The following is a 21201-nucleotide window of genomic DNA, read 5'->3' as shown; positions in this document are numbered from 1 at the left end:
CAAAGATCAACTCTTCAAAAACATGTTGTAAATAGATATTCTTCACCGAGCGCTTACACAGATACACACGGGAGCATTTGAAAGCAGGATCAGCGGATCTGTCTTTCAGCATATATATTAGGGATCCGCTGATAGACAGATGCTTTCAAATGCTCCTGTGTGTATCTGTGCAAGTGTTGATCATTGTAGCCAATCACAGACATATCTGTTGAGCACGTGAACACAATGGCCAATCAGAGGTGTTTAAGAATCTGCTCAACAGCGCTAAATGCTAGGGGGAAATGCTGCTATTGTCACATTCTTTAAATTTAAGTGCCGACTTGGTACTGAAGTTAGTACTTTTGACTACCCTAGTTTGGAGCAAGAAAAAAATATTTGCAGATGTGAAAAGTGTTAACAGATATCTGGATTGTTAAGCCTAATAAATAACTGTGTGAAGTTCCTTCTTAATTAAAGATGTTTTTGACACCAGCCTCCTTTCATATTTGCTGTCTGGCAGCTGATGAGTTCCTGTCAGACGCTGCTCCACAGGTGTCAGCATTCCGCTGACAGAAGTGGTGTGAAAGCGACTCTTCCTTGTTAGAAAAGTCAAATGCCACAAACGCAGCTTGACCAGTAACTTTAAGTCTGAGATGAATGTGTTAGACCTGCTGTAGCACATGGGCATTATTCAAATGTGTGAGGTTGAACGTAAACATACTATCTGTGGAAGGGAGCAACAGATAAGTGGATAGTTAATGAAGAGTTCTTTATCTCAGAGTAAATGCACCTTCTGCTTTGCAGGTTGGCTGCATAGTTACTGTGTTACCACGGTAGCTGTGCATTTTACCATCACCAAGGATACCATATCCATGACAACCTCTACCCATCAAACGATTTCGTTCATAGCCCATAAGAAGAGGGGTGTACTGAATGCATCAAATGAAGGAAGCTGTACTTGTGTCACTTTAACCTGCCTATAGTGAGCAACATTCGGGTTCTGGAAGTAAAAATCCAGCTCATTTTCTCCATTAGGAAATTATTTTTTAATGTAAATATAGACGTTTAATGACAGACATACCAGCTTTGAGCCAAGAAGTCAATTGCGAACGTTTAATTGCTGAATTCCCACTAAAAAACTACATTACCCATAATAGCGAGGAGAGCTACACTCAAAAAAATGTTTAAGCCATTGGAATAATCTTTACATATTATTGATATTATGAAATAAGAATTTTAAATGAGACTAGTAAAGAAAACATTTTCTAGTAATAATGAAAACCATTTTTTTATTTTATTTGAATACTAATCACATAAACTGGTCCATTCCCTAGTTCCATTAAGATTTATACAAAATGTCTTATTAAGCTCTATTTTTTTTGTTTGTTTGTTTGTTTGTTTTTTTACTCATTTTAAATTATTAATTCATAATATGAACACATTATTAAGCATTAGTAAGCATTATTAAATTCAATTTGATGGAATTTTACTGTACTAAATTGAATTCGTAATTAAAAAAAGTGTAGCTTCATCAATGAGAGAAGACAATGTTACCATGGAAATGATAACCTGGTTAAAACCCACTCCCATTAAGCACTGCAAATGATGTAATCAAGTCAGTAAAAGCCCATTTCCATGAAGAATTGCAATTGACATAATTGAGTCGGTAAAAGCCTACTCCTATGAAGCATTGTAAATGATGTAATTGGGTCTCCTTACACTTTCCAGCAACTTGTATCTTAAAATATTAAAAACAAAACTATATAGCCTACAATATATAATTTGTATATGCTTTAATATTTTAAAATAAATTTCAAATATATTGTATTTTATACTTTTAATAAATAAACAAAGGGCATTTTAAATTATTTATTTAGTACAGTTATTTTTTATTTGTCATTCTCAAATGCTTCATGTGGTGCAGTTCATTGCCTCATAAAAGACATTTAGATTAAAAGTTTCTTTTTAAAAAAGTTTGTAATGTTGAAAGTGATTCATCAAAACGATTAATCTCCGAGCTGATTGGTTTAATTCAAATCATTTTTCTAAAATGCCTATAGAGAAAATTAATGGGAAACATACTTTTTGCAGAACCAAGGCTGCTGCAAAGGTAAGCACAATCACTGCTTGGCCATGAGCTGTGTGCCCTCAAAAGTGTGGACATATGATTTCATTCACACATTTGTAGGTTTCCATTATGTATTTTCCCAGTAAAGAACGAAATGTAGCTTTAGATCTCAGAGCTGATGGGAGGATGGATTAGTGTTACTCAGCTACGGCATGAATATCTGAGAAGTCTGAGAACTCTTTCCACAGCCAAACATCCAGATTACCACATACTCCATCGTTCTGCATTCATCCAAGCTGAATGTACTGTACATTGAGCATTGAAGCACACAGGCTGTTCTCAGGATTACAGAGCTCCACTCTATTCTAGTTTCAGCAATCTGCACTTCAATATCTTCAAAATTCAATATAAGTTCTAAAATGCAACTGCACCTCACAAAAGTTGAGAGCCATTTAATCATTCGACTAACAGCAGCTACTATCATCATCATCACCACTATCCCCGATATCTCATCATAACCACAATATCATTAGTAGCAGAACCACAATCCATCGTCACTATCAAATAATCACGACCAGTGTTGGGGGTAAGCACATTAGAAGTAACTTGGGTTACGTAATCAGTAACTAGTAAAGTAACACATTAACTTTTAATCAGTAACTAGTAAAGTAACACATTACTTTTAAAATTACAATAAAATCTGAGTTACTTTTTAAAATCATTAACGCAAGTTACTTTGTTTTCTCATTTATTGACTGACACCTCTCCCGTCCCCATGTTGAGAGAAATTGAGAGTAAGGTGCAGAGGCGTTGTGTGCGCTGTGTAAACATGGTGGCTACTGTAGTTCTAGACTAATTGAGCATGCATTTATTCATCTCACTTGCACAAAAACAGATTCAGTATTCCTCAAAATGAATAAAAACAGTGAAATTCAATCTCAGAATTTTACGCAAACCTGTAATAATTAAATGTTAAATTACACAAATATACTTTATGTATTTAATCTCACTTTATTAACCAATGTCTTTGCTGCTGACCTTCGACAGTCCAATTCAACCACACTAATATGCAAAAATGTACAAAAAATGTGGGTTTCATTTTTTGTTTTTATTGCTGAAGTAAGAGTGTTGCAGTTTTTCTGCATCCTATTTTTCTGCAATTCAGAATGGCAGCACAGCTGAAAGGTTTGTTTAAGCTGCGCCCTCTACTGTACAGGTGTAGGGATGTCAAACGATTAATCGCGATTAATCGCATACAAAATAAAAGTTTGAGTTTGCAAAATATATGTGTATGTGTATATGAGTAATGTGTGTAAATAATATGTATATATAAATACACACAAATTAATGTATATATTTAAGAGAAATATGTTATTTATGTACAAAAACATTTATTTATATATAATATAAATTATATAAAAATATAAATAAATACATATACTTGTAAATATTTCTCAAATATATACATGGATGTGTTTGTATTTATATATACATAATAATTACACACAGTACACCCACATATATTAGGCAAACTCAAACTTTTATTTTGTATGCGATTAATCGTGATTAATCGTTTAACAGCCCTATACAGGTGTGAATTTGCATTTCCTTTAGCCTGAGGCTTATTCATTTTATTTCATATACGCTTTTTAAGCGTACGAGCAGATTGCACATGCACATTAAATTTTTTTGGTTTATTAGTTTATCCACAAGGTGGCAACAGTGCCCCGGGGGCGTCGATTCACAAGGTACTCATAGAAAAAAAACATAAACAGAATAGACAAGAATGCATGCGACAGCGACACTAGAGGCCTACATAGGCGACAGATTGTGCGAAGAGGTTAGAAATTAGCATTCTTTAGCATTAAAGAATACAAAGATATTTACATGGGTTGTAACTTTTGGCGAGATGTTGCTCAAAACTGCGCATGTTTCGAATGCCTGTGTATGCGCATGAGTCAAATGAAGTATACATTGCAAGGCAGTGCGTTCGACTGTGCGCGTAAAAAATGAAGTATACTTTCTGCTTTATGGAGAGCAAGGGCCTTTACATTTGCCAAAAAAATTATATTTTTTGTTTTTTGTTGTTAATAAACAAACCACCCCAGTCTAGGTGAGGAAAAGTAACACAAAAGTAACTTTTTTAAGGAGTAAAGCGGTATTGTTGCGTATTACTTTTAAAAGCAACTTTCCCCAACACTGATCACGACTATCATTACCATATTGTCACTGCCATTATCATTCTCACCACTTCCATCATCACATGACCACCATCATCATCACCACCACATAACCACTATCAGCAATATCATGACTATCAGAAATTAGTATTATCACAATTATTAATTAATTAATTAATAATTACAATTATTATTCACCACTACAATCACATCACCACCACCATAACCATTATCAACCACCATCACAACCAACACCATCTTCATTTCTACTATAATTGCCAAAATCATCATTATTGCCACCATCATTACTATTACATTACCATCACAACCATTTTCATTCTCACCGCTAACACCATAATCACATATCCGAAATCACCACTATCATCAAGATTATCAGAATTATCACATTATCAGCACTATCACATAACATCCATTAACATTATTACCATTACAACCATAATCATCCCCACCACCACCACCATTACCAGTCACAATCAGTATTATCCTCGCCATTACCATCACCATCTTAAATGCTACCATCATCACAATATTCATCTCCACCATCATTACTATCACATAACCACATCGATTTTCAACCTCACCACTAACAATATCATCATATATCCGCATCACTATTATCAACTTCACAACATTATCACCATAATCACATCACATAACCATCAAATTCATCATCACCATCACAACCAATATCATCTTCACCACTAACTCCCATCATCGTCACATATCCACCATCACCACATTACCACCACATCACCAAAATCACATACTGTAACAACCATCACCATTACACCTATTATCATCCATACAATTATCATATTCATCAGTACTACCATCAGCAGCACACCACAAACATTATAATTAAACACATTATAATAATGATCACCATTATTGTAATAACTATCAAATCATCATCATCATCATACTCATTTTTGACTTTGTGCTTACCAGGTTTGAGTTGGTTGCGTTGGAATCATCCTCAGGGAAAGGGATGTAGACAGCTAAGGCCACACAGTTTGCAAAAATAGTCATCAAAATTATGATTTCAAACGGTCTGAGGAGTCAATGTTAAAAGAAATCACATCAGAGCTGGTGCATACACAAGCAAAAGGAGAATACACACATACAGTACAGTGCATGTTAACTCTTATTATTGCGCACGATAGTGTCTAAGGGTCTAGATTTACTATTGTCTTTTTTTCTCAATCCAATTCTTTTTCTTTTCTTTGCCATTAATAGCACGGCTGAGCTTGTCAAAAAACCTGGCCTTCATCAAGACAACGATCTTCACCCCCCCACCACCCTTTTCCTCCTCTCCTCTCCTCTCCTCTCCTCCCTCTCTCTCTTTTCACTGGCCAAATTGTTTGTTTGGCTTTCAGTTCTGCTGGAAATGCAATCAAACTGTGTCATCATTTGTTACAGGAATGGATTTCTCCGAGATGGGTGTTGAGTCGCATGGCACGTGTCCTGAGGAGAAACAGATGTGTTCTTGTTTTTCTGGATGTTTCTCTTGTATCTGCTGTCTGGGCCTTGAGTTATGGCTCTCTGGGGTTAGTTCAGAATTACAGAGCCATAGACCCTCTAACCCGTTTAGATAAACATGCTTGTAGATCAGTAGTTCAGGTCCCTAAGGGAGTAAAAATAGACCATTGTAGGCAGACCCAAACTAAATTTTATCTTTAAAGCTCTTACAAGGTTATAAATAACACTTCTATATATAAAAGCTGCTTGACTGAGCATTTAGTGTGAATGTGCATGACCGAATGTGTGTTTGTAGGAGGGGTCAATATGCGTGTGCATTTGTGTGTGAATGTGGGAGGGGTGAATATTTGTGTGTGTGTGTGTGTGTGTGTGTGTGTGTGTGTGTGTGTGTGTGTGTGTGTGTGTGCGCACGTGTGGACCTGTTCAGCCTGTTGAGAGGAGCTGTTGGCATGGCAACACAGCCAAAGACAGGAAAGATGGGCTCTGGAGTCTCTGGAGATACAGATCCAGTCAAGTGTGTGCAAGACTGAAGACTCATATGGATAGGACCGGCAAAAGAGGAACTTTTATAAAATATCCCAGAGAAATTAATGAGGGAAAATATTTCACTGTCTCCACAGTTCAGCTGTTCCCTCATGCCGGTTTGTGAATTTATGAGGAAATCTTTGATGATGTGATCAGTTCTTGGCTGAAACTGTGAATGGGAGCTAGATCTCCTTTTCCTGATGAATGAAGCATTTTACTCAACCCATCAATCCTCATTAACATATTTTCCTGGTTAGGGGCCTATCGCTGTCTCTTGTGGGCAGAAATGATTACATAAATCTGTGAGGGAGGGGAGAAGAAATGGGAAAAGGACAGGAGAACACACTGTCCTACAGTCTCCTGTAAAAGGGCAGTTGAGGGGAGCATTTAAATGACTCAAAGCTCATCTTGATTTAACACTTTTTGGATTCGGATGTAAAAGGGATTCATAACGAGACCTATGCACTATTACGCAAACACAGTATAAAAGCAAAAGGCAGCTCTGAAGCTGCAACTGAAGTGGCATAAAACCACAACAAATTGCATTTGCACCAGTAATGCAGCGCAGAGGGAATAACAATCATGGGAGTGATGCAAAGTTGCTATAACACATCTGCAATACTAAGAAACATATAATACAGCAATTAATAACCGCATACTATATTCAAATACACTGCTGTGAATCAATGTGAAAACACATTTATGACCTGGAGATCGGACTAATTCTGAGACATTCTGTCTGGAGAGTTTATGAACAGTGTGTAACTGTAACACTGATTAATTATCATTCAGAAAACAACTGTATCCTCCGCAACCTGCCGAAGAAATCGCCATAATCCCAGTGTCACTGTGAGACTTTTTTGGATATCGCTCTGGGAGGAAAGTGTCTGCCAAGAATGCAAATGTATAAAACTAAAGATAAAACAGAACCTTTATACTTTAATGTGACAGATTGAGGTCCTGCATCGAGCTTGTCAGATTCATGTGCGCTCATTCAAACTAAATGTGGTCAGTTACAATACAGATATACATATATACACTACCGTTCAAAAGTTTGGGGTCAGTGTAATTTTTTTTAAAGAAATTAATACTTTTATTCAGCAAGAATGCATTAAATTGATCAAAAGTGACAGTAAAGACTTTTACACCATAACAAAATATTTATATTTCTTTTGAACTTTCTATTCATCAAAGAATCCTGAAAACAAATGTATCACAGTTTCCACAAAAATATTAAGCAGCAGAGCCGTCTTCAACATTGATAATATTTAGAAATGTTTCTTAAGCAGCAAATCAGCATAACAGACTTATTTATTAAGAATCATGTGTCACATGAATCTTAATAACAATAAGCTCATTTTTAAATTATATTAAAATAGAAAATAGTTATAGATTGCAATTATACTTGACAATATAACTGTTTTTACTGTATTTTTGATTAATTAAAATGCACTACTTACCCTGAACTTTTGAACAATATATATATATATATATATATATATATATATATATTTTTTTTTTTTTTTTTTTTTTTTTTTTTTTTTTTTTTCTGCACTCATGAAACAATAGGAGGCGCAGGCTGATAGGTCCTAAACACAAGCTGATGATAATTACAACATTAACTACTTAGCACAAGCTGATTGGTCCATGTGACTTCTGCAGCCAGTGAGCTTGTTGCTAACACATTTGAATGGCTGGTTGGTTATATTCACTATAGTTGTCTGCAGCATGCTTCAGAGTTCCTCTAAAACCCTCCACCTTCCCCAGCTCCACCTGTATAGATCTGCTATGGGTTATTGATATGCTTTTTGTGCAGCAGCACTATGTCTTACTTGCAGCAGTGTATCGGCATATGTAATGGCAGTTGCAAGTTCCTGTACTTGCTCTGCAGCAGCAATAATTAGCGGCAGCAATAATATACAACAACAGCAATAATCTACAGCAGCAGCATAGCAGATCTATTTCGCCAAGACCAAATACATTAATATTGTAATTTCCATTACCATGCTAAAAATCTTCAGAGAGTTGTCATGATTGAAATATATGTATATAAATTATAACAAGCAGGTCAGAGTTCAGAAAAGGATACTTCCATTCCACGATATTGATGCACGCCCTGCGGATGGGGTTTTTAAGAGTGAGGCAGAGAAGGGCTCGGGGTGGGCGTGTGGAGGCAGTGCTGGCCTGTTTCTTGGGTTTGGTGTAGTGCTGGCGTTTGCGCTGTGTGGAGCTCACGGTGGAGATCGGGGCTCCGGTGGTGCCCATCAGCTTGGCCTGCCGTGCCGCGTCAATGGCTGCCTGCCAGCTAAGGGGGGCGCCAGGGGTGGGAATGTGTTCAGGTGCAAGACCCAACACCCCACCCCCGCCCCCCACACGCTCGTCCTCATTCAGACTGGGGACCGGAGCCAACGACGGACTGGAATAGTTGGAGCCTGTAGAGGAAGAGAAGGAAACAGTGAATGAGAGAGCGTGAGAGAAACATAAATGTAGCACAAACACACACAAAACGTTTTTTTATGTGAAATTTAATTTTTATTTATTTATTTATTTATTATTACCTTAATTTAATTGGCAACTTTTCTAATGCCTTTTATTGTAGATTTGAAAAGCCGAAAACAAATAAATAAAAGATTTTATTTATTTATCCTTGTCCCAAACCCAGATTCATTTTAAGAGAGTTTATTTAGTAAAAGCCCACAGGGACAAAAAAAAAAAAAGCCCACAGCCAGATGGACAAGCAGTTATTAGAATTAGTTTGTATGCTTGTCACATGCTGTACTTGACCAATCAATGTTATCAACCTTGTAAAAATGCAAATAAGGCCATCAATCCATCCACAAATGGGTTTACAAATGTACAGCGTAAAATCTCGAAGCCTGGAAACCCAAGATTTAACACACTTGGTATTTATATTTTATATCTCCTGGGTAACCAATTTCAGGTGTGAAAAGCCAATCAATGTTATTTTATGTTAATTGTTTTATGGCATTCCAATTTAATCATACTGGCCAATAGCAACAGAGTATTTGTATGCTATCACACTAAACATCACACATGGCAGCCCTGCAGGACTTTGTCTCATCTCCATCTGCAGCCCAAGAGCGTAAAATCCAAAGAGAACCACCATCAGCCATCCTACTGAAGTGTGTGTGTCGGCATTGAGAGACAGAGTGAGATCACAGTAGTAAACCACAGAACTGACAATTTGTCCCATCCTATACACTCTTTTTTCTTCCACACCACTCGTCCCTTTGTGATAAATGGTTTAGCGTATTGAATAAGCCAAAGTCTAGATTAGTTTGAAACGTGATGCTAGTGGTGCAGAAATTACATACTTTAGCTTTAAATGAGATGTTTTTAAAATAAGATAAAGTGCTGGGTTTTTAGTCATTAGGATTCAGTAAAGCATGTTAGAGAGTAAGAAGGGCACTGGAGAGCTGTTGTCTCTTATCAGACTATTCAAATACAGGAAGTCAAAGTGGGCTTTTCTCGATGACATGCTGACTCTCCTAAAACACAGTCTCTAATTACCGTAGTAATGCCATGCTCTGGATAAAGGACTTTCAAAAGGAAAAATCTCAGTTACTCATCCTAAAGTGCCCACATCCGATTCACTCTCTTGAGAGATACTCTTTTTAAGATTGTTTCTTATCATGTGACACACATGATCATGCATAAAAGCAGAAAAAAAACAAAAAGAACTATACATACACATATACTTGTAAAGTTGAATTCACCTAAAGGAAAGACTGGTTGTCAAGAAAAAAATCAGCACATTTCAAATCCCACAATCATACACAGATATCAAATCTCCACCTCACTGGAGTATGAGCCATCAGCTCTGACAGCCACTAAAGCTGTTCGGTTTGGAATCCATATTGCTGATGGATGAACTGAGATTCAATCACATTCTGTAACCACATCACAGACACCAGGGTATCCCTTTTCCCTCTGATCTGAGATCAGTATTGGGCATCTCTCAGAGCTTTTGAATAAAGGGTGACTTTAAAAGAAGAATATTAACATTGCAACTAGGGGAATCAAACTAATGAACACTACAATGGACATATATAAAAGACAAAGTTTGAATAAATGAATCAGCAATAAAAAGCAAAAATGTTTGGACCCGTTTGCCCCTGCTGGTAGATGCTGTAACTACATTCTGGGGCAAAAAGCATCTTTCTCCATATACGACCACTCAGAAGTTGGCATTAGTGTTACTTTAGTATATATATATATATATATATATATATATATATATATATATATATATATATATATATATATATATATATACACACACATATATATATATATATATATATATATATATATATATATATATATATATATATATATATATATATATATACACACACACACACTTCATAAAGCCTTCAGCAAATGGAAAATGACTTGAAATTGTTCATGATATATTTATTTACCTATATATTAATTTACCAAAGAGCTATTTTAAATAAATACTTTTATTTATTCAACATTTTGTAAGCATGTTAGTGCTGGATGAGCAAATAAAGGCTGACATATAATCAGGGAGGGGCTAAATAAGATTGGGCAGAGGATAAATATATATTATTTCCAAAATATTTTTTGGCCATATGTCATCATTTTCACTCCAGCAACTAAGCAAACACACATATCCCTCAGCATGTGTTAATCTAGTGCACTGCATGGATGAGTGTATTTTAACACCACAGTCACACACTCTTTCGCATACTGTTTTATGAGTCAGCATCACCATTCATATATTCATCTCACCACACAAAAACACATACACTCGTTCACTTTCTCTCTGAGCTGTACAGTAAGAGCTTTTTCACTGCTGTATCACAGCTGTGGATGTCAGTCGGTGATTTGACCATGACTGTACGAGAGAATAAAACATTACTGCTCTGCTTTTGACTAGTTTATTTCTGCTCTGGTTTCTGCTACAGCCAGGCCATTCTGTCACAACACAAGGATAAAGACACCTATTAATCACACTGTAAAAAAAAAAAAGATGTGGCATTGTTTGGGGGTGTTAAGGGAGTGTCACTGGGGTGTGGTTAAGAGTAAGAGTTTTCAACTTCATTAGGCTCTGCACTGCATGGCGGTTAGAAATTTTGTCAGATCTGAGACGTGTCATGGCAAATCAGCTCCTCCCTCGAAATTGGGTCTCTATCAACTATCAGTTAATGATTATAATAAGTACATACGAACAATATAAATTTAAAATATGTATAGGTTACTATATAGTGCATAACAAAATAAATTTAACATTTCTCTCGCTTGATAAAATTAATTAATAAAAAATAAGAAAAGTCTATTAAGTGAATAAATTAACATCATTACATTCTTCTTAAGCTAAAATATTTAGATATTTAACACAAACACGTAATTACATTAAAGATGATTGTGAATACAGTACAAGTAGGGCAAGTGTAAATGCGTGTATAAACTAAGCTATCAGGCTAATTGGGTATCTGTATGCTGTGCTAGTAGTACATAAGCTAACTAATACAGACATTAATGGCCATTATAAAGTAGTTCAGACAGCATTTATCATAACATGATTTTGTAGAAATTGTAATCAGGCGCTAAAGAGAGTGCCTATTAAAAGTTATTTGAGCCAGTGGGATCGCTCGGGGTCCTAACAGAGACCTGATTTCGAGGAGGACCTGATTTTTTCACCACAATGGTGCCAACGGCCGCTAGAGAAATTCAGATAGCTCATTCTGTACAGTTTCTCAAGAGCGGCTGTACAAGGGCTGATGACGACACAGCTGTTTCAAGATTGGCTGATTGGATTCACTGATGACATTAATGACATGTTTCATGTTTATTCTTAAAAATTGGCTAGCTAATGCTCAAATGTAATGTAATCTTAATGCTACAGTATATTGTGTCATATTTATCAAAATAAAAATATAGACCCCACTTTATTGGCATTTAAATAGTATAGGATTAAGTTAAACTTTACTCTTGTACATACAGGCGCTGTATTACTACATAAAGTATTGAATGAAAAGTGTTTCTGTTGCTACATACAAATGTTTGTGTATTAGACAAATATTGTATCTAATCCACTCCATTTGAGATAAGGCATGTAAACACTCCACTGAGAAACTAAATTCAACTTCATGTCTTCATTTTCAACTCCTCCACTTGCAGATCAGTTAAATCCAGCCACAGCCCGAAGTCGAACACATCTAGTGTGATATTGTTTGGGGGTGTGGTTAAAGCTGTGATTTTAGGCTTGTTTGACTTGAAGCAGACCTGCACAGACCAATCGGTGTATGACATCAAAGTACCGTGAGAGCGATTTAAAAGCATACGGAGACGTCTGGTCTCTAAATCACTCTTGCGGTACTTTGATGTCATACACCGATCGGTCTGTGCAGCGCTGCTTTATATTGAAAAAGCCTATTGTTTTGTGTGTGTTTAAGGGCATGGCATTGTTTGGGGGTCTGGTTAAGGCTGTGATTTGTTTGGGGGTTTTTAAGGGCGTTGCATTATTTGGGGGTATGGCTAAGGGTGTGGTAATAAAGTGGTACAGGTAATTCGCAGCTGGTTCCTTCAAGATTTTCCCATGTGGTTTTATAATGGGGTTTTTCATTTAATGAGTAAAATAAAGTAAAAGAGTAAAATAAATGAGCTTAATAAACATAACTTGACAATAATTTGATGTTTTGTTCTACAACATACACTGCACACACTCACACCCCAAGCGGTCTTATCTAGTTACTTATTAAAATGTGAATTTTCAAAAATAAACTGCTTCACGTTTTCGCTATGCTGCCCTACAAAGGCAAAAGACCTTAACTCGCTCAAGTGTGGAACTGAGAAAAATGACTAAAGATTTGTTCTTGTCCAGCCAAATTAATTATAGGTAGGACAATGGAAATCTAGCAATTAGATGTTTTAGTAATGAAAATTATCTAAATAAAAAAAGAGCTCAAACTTGACTTTTGACCACTATTTTGAAGTTACTGTTCTCTGCCTTTGTATTTAAAAAGTGAGAAATCACACCAAGACAAATGGCAAGGCAAAACTATCAATACATATTATTTATTTATTTATTTATTTAAAATGATCAGTATTTAGTTGCTCATTCATTATAGTAACATCCTGTATAAAATCTACTGATCATAGCATATATTTTGGATGATTTACAATTGCTTTGTTAAATGGAGCAGTTTGGTAGTCTGTTCATTGGATAGCCTAGCTAAGTGAAGTAGATTGCGATCTAATTCATTTGTCTAATGCATCTTGTGCATTACATACCTTGACCTTGATGTCTGCGTTTCAAAGCCATCTTAACCATCATTTTCCTTCGAGAGCAATGAGCCATCCTTAAATGCTATTAGTAAAAACAACCACTCAACTATTTGTTTTACCTACACTTTTATTCAGATATTGTGTGTCAGAAGTGTTTCAGTGACAGATGTATAACACAGGCTACACCATAATTTAAACGCAGTAAACTTTAAATGGACAGTAAAACAAAGGAAGAATACCGTAGCTCCAGGCTGGCACAGTAACTTCTAAACAACGGCTAAACAATAGCAGAGTACCCTAACCTAATTTGAGCATTACAAAACAAAGGCAAAGAGCAGTAACTGCCGTTTGAAGTCCAACACACCTATTGTTTGGGGGTGTGGTAAAGGGTAGTCTATTAGTCTCGCATATGTTGCATCCGAATATGCACTTAGGCGAAAAACAACAAATGTAGCACATCAGGATATCATTCATATTACACACATTTGTACTGTTTCTTGACGGTCACAATGGTCTCAAAGTAATTACTTATTCAAAACTAGTACCTACTTAGAGAGTATGTGATTTTGGATGCAACCATTGCCAGACTTCTGACTATAGGCACAGAAGTCTGGAACATAATACAGATTATTTTTGCTGGGTACTGCTAAGTTAGCCAGTAAGGGACTATCTGACAGACATAAAATGACTTTGTGATATTTAGGGTTGAGTAAATATACTAGAGTACAAAGCAGAATATAAGCAGGTTACCCATTCACATGACTTGTATCTAGTTCACTGTCTTTGTCATCTATTCTACACCCATACTTTGGATACAGTTTTTCTGTAAAGCATAGACAGCATGTCTGAGAAACAGCATATATAAATTACAAAAAGGTGCAATTAGACAAGGCTAGAAATGCTAGAAATCACTGAATAACGTTTAAAAGTTCAGTGTTGATTCTTCTGTACAGCTGACCAAATATAAAATGTGACATGATTTGTTGCTTGCAAAAAAAAAAAAAAGTATTTGTCAACATACACAGATACTTTTAAATTGCCATCAGTTGAGAAAGATGCAACCTTGACATTGCTAACCAGCAAAATCTGACCCCTTGGCCTCTTCAAGCATCTTAACAATTTATTCAAAGATCAATAATCATTACAATATTTTAATAGTGTGGCAGAGGGGGCACGAGTTAAGCTTTAAAACCTAGAACAACATTACTTGCAGAAAGATCCAAACACAGGAAGAGACACGGGACCCTGTGGACCCCAGAACACTGACACACACACACACACACACACACACACACGCAACACAGTATTAATAACATCCTGTTTAAAATTCATCTGCAGAGATACAAGGCCAGAATAACCCAGATTCATAAGGAGAAAGTGTCATCTTTCTTTCTGAGGTAACAGAAAGCAAGAGTGGGAGAGAGAAGAAGTGACAGAGAAAGCGACAGATCTGTATGTGATGGCATCAACAGATCTTGTAATGCATCTTGGTGAACAAGTTTCCTTCATTCAGCTGAGACATGCAACACTCTAAACATTGATATGTATATTTATGAAGGGCTGTTTAAAAGCATTGCAGAAAACAAAGAGAAAGTAAGTGACATGTAATGTTTCAGGATCAGTCAAGGTTTGGACCTGTTTGCCCCTGCTGGTAGATGCTGTAACTACAACATACTGGGGGCAAAAAGCATCTTTCTCCATTGACGGCCATTCAGAAGTTGGCATTAGTGTTTTTTATATATATATATATATATATATATATATATATATATATATATTCAGCTTTCTATTTATTTTTAGCTTAGATTTTAGTAATTTTATGTGCTCTTTTTTTCAGTGTTAGTTTTTTTTTTTTTTTTTTTTTTATAATTTTTTATTATTGTTAGTAATTTTATTTCATCTTAAATGTATTTTATTTTCATTAGTTGCCAAAGCAATATTTCTAATGTTCAAGTTTTTTTTATTTAATTTTTATATTTTATTTTAACTTGATTTCAAGTAACAAATACTTTACGTTTTAGTTAACAATAAGAACACTCATTTTAAGCGACATGAAAAAATATCAAAAATGTAATTCTATTAAAGATGTTAAATGTTTTAGATATTTTTTTTCAAGGGCTCTTAAAAGTGTGAAATGAACTGATTTTTTTCCTGTCTGCTGCCTTTGATGTCACACCTTAGGATAGTTGCTATAGTGAAGGGTATGTAATAATTTCCCTACGGCTCCAGAAGGATTAGTCACATGACATTTATGGTTTTGGTGATTGGCTCAAAAAAAAAAAGAAAAGCCGAGAAACCAGGACTTAGGTCAGTGGGTTTATTAATATATGGGAAAATATAAATAATTTTAATACATCAGAATATTATATGTGGAACAAAGCCCTTTAAAGTGAGGTTGAGCTGTGCATCATAAAAGTTTCATTTTGACTTTATGTGTGCCGGGTTAATGTGGCACTGAGTCATTGCTCAATGATGTCACACATGCAGCAGTGAGCTGTAAAGCACGAAATACTCACTGTTCATGACTCAGAAGGGAATTGTGGGAAATGGAGTCGACAATGTTCTGAAGACATAAAGCTAAAATAAATATATCAGTGAGGAAAGATGCAACTACTGGAGAAGAAAATTAACCAATGACAGGATAATGATGGTGAGATACACACTGGGCTTTGGGCTGTCTGATTTTCTGACTCTCACACACACAGAGATCAAACAGCAAGACAAAAAAAATGTTTACTAGAGAGAGATACAGACAAAACACAATGGCAGTGCTTGTGTTAGCATGCACATTCAAAAACTCTACCATTGCTGTGTGTGTGTGTCGTGAGTGGGCGGGGCACACTGAAGGTGTCATCCATTACCATCTGTTCAATTACATCACTGCTATCAAAGCCAGCCAATCAGATCAAGCAGCTCAGTCACGCTTCACTGGTCTTTCAGCCATAGCATGCGCACACACACCAAAACATGACCAAAACCTTTACAAAGCAGGACGCCAACACCAACATAATGTTTACATGCCCTGGGATGTGTTCTCACATAATTAGCTGTCATTCAGCATTAACATACATGCACACACACCTGAGGATACAAACACGCACAGATACACCTGAGACGTACAAACAGATACACCTGAGACATAGACACAAACACTCGCACACCTGAGACATATACACGCTCAGATTTCTGAAATACTCACACACACTCACATCCCCAAGATATTCACATATACACACCGGGGACAGCAAAACAGCGGTGCACAGCAGCAGCAAAATTATTCAGCCCCTGAAAATCAACTGACATCATCTGTTTTCTGAGCAAATAACTAAATAAAATTATTTGTATATTATATTATATTATATTATATTATATTATATTATATTATATTATATTATATTATATTATATTATATTATATTACAAATAGATTTCATTAGACAGTGTAGAGGGGAAAAACACATCATTGCTTCTTTTGTTCAATGTGCAATTCAGAAGTCTATAGAATAATAGAATAGAATAGAATAGAATAGAATAGAATAGAATAGAATAGAATAGAATAGAATAGAATAGAATAGATAATGGTGTAGAGAAAAAATAAATTATGGTTCATAAAAATTCCACCATAAAGTCAACAATAAGACTAGTAACATGCATAAATAAAGTAAATAGGGTCAGTATTGATTTCAGGCTGTCTTCAATTTAACTGACAAATTGTAATGGACTTTTTCTTTTCTTTTTTTTCTTTTTTGTCCACAAAAATGCTGCCATCTCATTTCATCTCATCAGCTCTTTTATCAACAAGCTATAGATTAGAAAATAATCTGCACCAACAGTCCTTAAAGGCTTAGATCACCCAAAAATGAAAATTATCCCATGATTTACTCACCCTCAAGCCATCCTAGGTGTATATGACTTTCAGATGAACACAAACGGAGATATATTTAAGAATATCCTTGCTCTTCCAAGCTTTTATAATTGTAGTGAAGGGGGGGCCAGATTGTGAAGCCCAAAAAAATTCATCCATCCATTATAACAAATAATCCATACAGCTCCAGGGGGTTAATAAAAGGCCTTTTGAAGCATGGTGGTGGATTATTGTTAGAAAAATATTAATAATTAAATCTTTATAAATTCAAATAACTAGCTTCTGGTGGACGACCGTACGTATACTGCGCGAGTCGACCTGCGCCAAAAGAGTAACCCCGTGATGTGATGTATGACGCAGGCAAGAGTAGCGTAAGCTTAGACGCCTCTCGCAGTTCAAACAAATAGGGCTGGGCAACAAACTCAAGCTCCTCTTTTCTTATATTGAAATCCTTCAACATTTCTCCCTTTAAAAATTATTGTTTTAGATTTCTAATTCGTGACCGGTGTTTTGTTTTGCTTCATCCTCTGCACTTCCACGTTCGTCATACTCTTCCGCTATGGAAATATGTCTATTTGTCTTATAAAAACCCATCGCTTCCCTTCAGAAGGCTTTTATTAAACCCCAGGAGCTGTATGGATTACTTTTATGATGGATGGATGCTTTTATTTTTTTTAGTGCTTGGAAGAGCCAGGATGTTTATAAATACATCTCTGATTATGTTCGTCTGAAAGAAGATAGTCATATACACCCACAGTAGGATGGCTTAAGGGTAAATCATGGAATAATTTTCATTTTTGCGTGAACTGACCCAACACACTAACATACAGTGAACACTGTGTCCTAATCATGCTGCTCCACATGAAACATGTTCTGATCGGCTTTGATTGTGTTGTGTCCTATAGCCTTTCTTCTTTTAGTGTGAACAGACAAATTACTTGATTCCCTTGAAACGAGTTGTACTGTGTCTAGTTAGGTCATGTTGTAAACAGTCCTCAAGGCTTTCACTGAAAACTGCAACAAGTACAACCTTGTATTCATTTAATTGTTCTATTTCTTACAATGGTTTTACTGGGATGAGGTTAAACAAGGTATTTGCACTACAATGAGTGTGGTTATATAAGCAAACATATAACTCCCCCTTCCCTTTCTCTTTCTTTCTTGGTATTATGTTTTCTATTCTTCCCATCCGTTCCCGATGTCCTAAAACAAGACTGCTCACAAACATTTAGACTACAGGACCAGGAGATAAGGTCACAGTCCAGTTATTTTAAGAAACAGACATCAGTCACTATGGAGTTCAAAGCATGTCTGTTTAATATTGGTCATCAACACAGACACACATGGGTAGGTGCCAGAGAGTGAGGGATTCCAGAGAGATGGCAGCGATTGTAGACTTAAACACATCTACCATGAAATTTAAGCACGCTCCTCGTATTTTTGTTTAGGTTGAAAGACATTGATAAAACATAAAAACTGCCATTGTCATTTTGTGTTTTGTTTAAAATGTACTTACGATAGATGGCATGTAGCTAAAAACAGACAAAAACTCAACACACTGAACCTCAAAAATGAAAAGCAGAAGTGCCTTTAAAAACATTCCCTGAAATGACAGCATAATTTGCACTGTTTGGATTTATTCATGGTCATTGCTTACACCAGAGAAGGGTCAAACTATTGTTCTCATAATGTAAATCATTCATTCTTTTGCAATTCTTCAAAAAGTTACCAGCCAACTGACCAGGCATTCTGTTGTATTTACTCGCCAAAGCCAATTTTTACTTGCATTTGGCACTTGGCGAGTGTTAATTTTAGAACCTATACTTAATCTTTTTTGTTTATTTGATGCCCCATGGCGTAACAGGACTTTATATGAACTACTGCTTTCACAATAAAAAAAAAAGACCCAAAAACTGGAATGGAAACTGGAAAATTGGCACTTGATCCTGAACTGAGCTTGATTCCAACTCAAACCACAAATCTGCATTCACAGACGTGAACGACTGCGTCTTATATACTGGACACATATACATATGCCGTCATGAGGCCTTTCATACACTGAGTAAAATATTCCATCGTGATGCAGTTTAAATCCAACCAAAATGCAGCTGGTTTTCATGGAATTCGATGCTTCTAGAAGGAAAGTCAAGACATGAATGAGAGTCCTGGAATTCGGAACTGGAGTTTGGCCCAGAGTTTGCAGAGGGATTCGGTAATCTCCGTCACGAAAAGAGCCTCGCAGCACAAACCTCGCTGGTCCAGATTAACGCTGCGTTTAACCCGGAGCATTAATGCTTATCTGTACATCCGCGTTTCTCTCCTAAATCCTCACACACACACACATTCAGTTCTACTTTATCTCATCTTCATTTCTCTTGTTCTATCTGTGCTTTCTTTCTCTTTCTCTTAATTTATGCCTGTGTGTGTAACAGCTAAATATGAACTCTCTTTAATAATGTATAACTTACTGAATTATACATAACTCATCAGACCATCTCTTCTGCTCTCTCTCTCTCTTCTCTCCATCCTCCATTGCCAATATCATCTCTTCCTCTCTATCTGTTCTGTCCGACTCATTTACCCTGTCTCTTCCTGCCTTTCTCTAAACATCCTTTCCCTCTACTGTGACGTGAAGTGAAGGGTATATATGCAATAATTGTGAATTTTGAATTTTTAAAAGCAAAGTTTTGTTTGGGTAAATTCACACACCTTTTGTTTCCCTTAAATACTATGCATGTGGAACTGTGGTTACGTTCAAAACAGCAGAACACAGTTGTCATTCCTGTTCGGTTATGAAAGAATGTGACAATGACAATCTGACATGCTAAAATTTTCAGGAGTCATAACTAAAGTTTGAATTTCAGTTGATATGTGTTAAACAGAACTGCAGTCAACAACTATTCGTCATGTCATCAACATATATATGACATACATTCAAGCACCTGCTTCATCTGGGTCAGTCACTAAAGTTATAACTGTCAAGAAAAAAGACATAAAATAGAAGTATTGTGTGGATGGAGAGTAAGACAACTTTAAGGAAAGAAGTAGCGCAGGACAAAAAATTGCAATTAAAATGACATAAACTGACCCAGCACCTACACTGTCAGAAAATTTTTTTGCCTTTTGGTGAACAACAGCTTGTAATTGGGGCATTGCCCTTAGAGGTATAAAGTTGCCCTTTATCTAACGCTAAAATGCACTTATTACTGCCTTAGAGTTAGAGTTAATATGTACCCATTTGAACCGTTTAGTGGTAAATAAGGTACAAAGTTGTCCCTTTAAAGGTAATGCCATAATGATAAGTCCCCCTGAAATCAAAATGTAAGTTTTTTAGCTTATAGTATGAAAATGTTAGCCTTAAGGATATGAATAAGCTGGTGTGTTCCACAAAAATGACAAAATTCCCACTTAGGAGATATAAGCATTCAAAACTTACAGTCTCTCACTTCTGCTAAAATGGATCACAGATTTTCATGGCATCACCATGTACTTCAGATTCTCATTAGATCTTCTGTCCAATCAAATGCCCTCTAGAATCTAAAGCGTCACGCCCCCAACATTATAAATAGATGCTGAAGCTGCGGCTGAAATCGGTTACTTGTTCACACATTTACTATTTTCTACATGTTGAATGGCGCATAGTGCACTATATAGGGCAGTGGTTCTAAACCATCACGAATGCAAATGCGGCCCGCGATATGCCGAACACAATTAAAAAAATTAATTATAGTTTACAAATGAATTTTGTTTTTAAATTTAAATTAAAATGGATTAAACAAATATAAATTTGAGCTATAATGTTGTATA

General features: G+C 36.0%; 1 protein-coding gene across 13 annotated transcripts in view; it reads right to left on the bottom strand.

Moving 5' to 3' along the window:
• The window catches only part of cacna1c (calcium channel, voltage-dependent, L type, alpha 1C subunit), a 187927-nt gene that overhangs the window by 88641 nt on the left and 78085 nt on the right, over window positions 1-21201 (bottom strand). For all 13 annotated transcript variants that reach the window (XM_048156334.1, XM_048156335.1, XM_048156325.1 and 10 more), the window contains 2 exons: window positions 8342-8684; window positions 5194-5299 (listed from right to left, as the gene is read on the bottom strand). In XM_048156334.1, the coding sequence (XP_048012291.1) occupies window positions 5194-5299; window positions 8342-8517 (282 nt within the window). In that variant the 5' untranslated portion in view covers window positions 8518-8684. The remainder of the gene's footprint in view (window positions 1-5193; window positions 5300-8341; window positions 8685-21201) is intronic.

The sequence above is a fragment of the Megalobrama amblycephala genome, linkage group LG14 (genome assembly GCF_018812025.1).
Source record: "Megalobrama amblycephala isolate DHTTF-2021 linkage group LG14, ASM1881202v1, whole genome shotgun sequence".
Classification (NCBI taxonomy): Eukaryota; Metazoa; Chordata; class Actinopteri; order Cypriniformes; family Xenocyprididae; genus Megalobrama; species Megalobrama amblycephala.
Note: the sequence above shows the minus strand (reverse complement) of the source record. Positions and strands in the feature narration are given on the sequence as shown.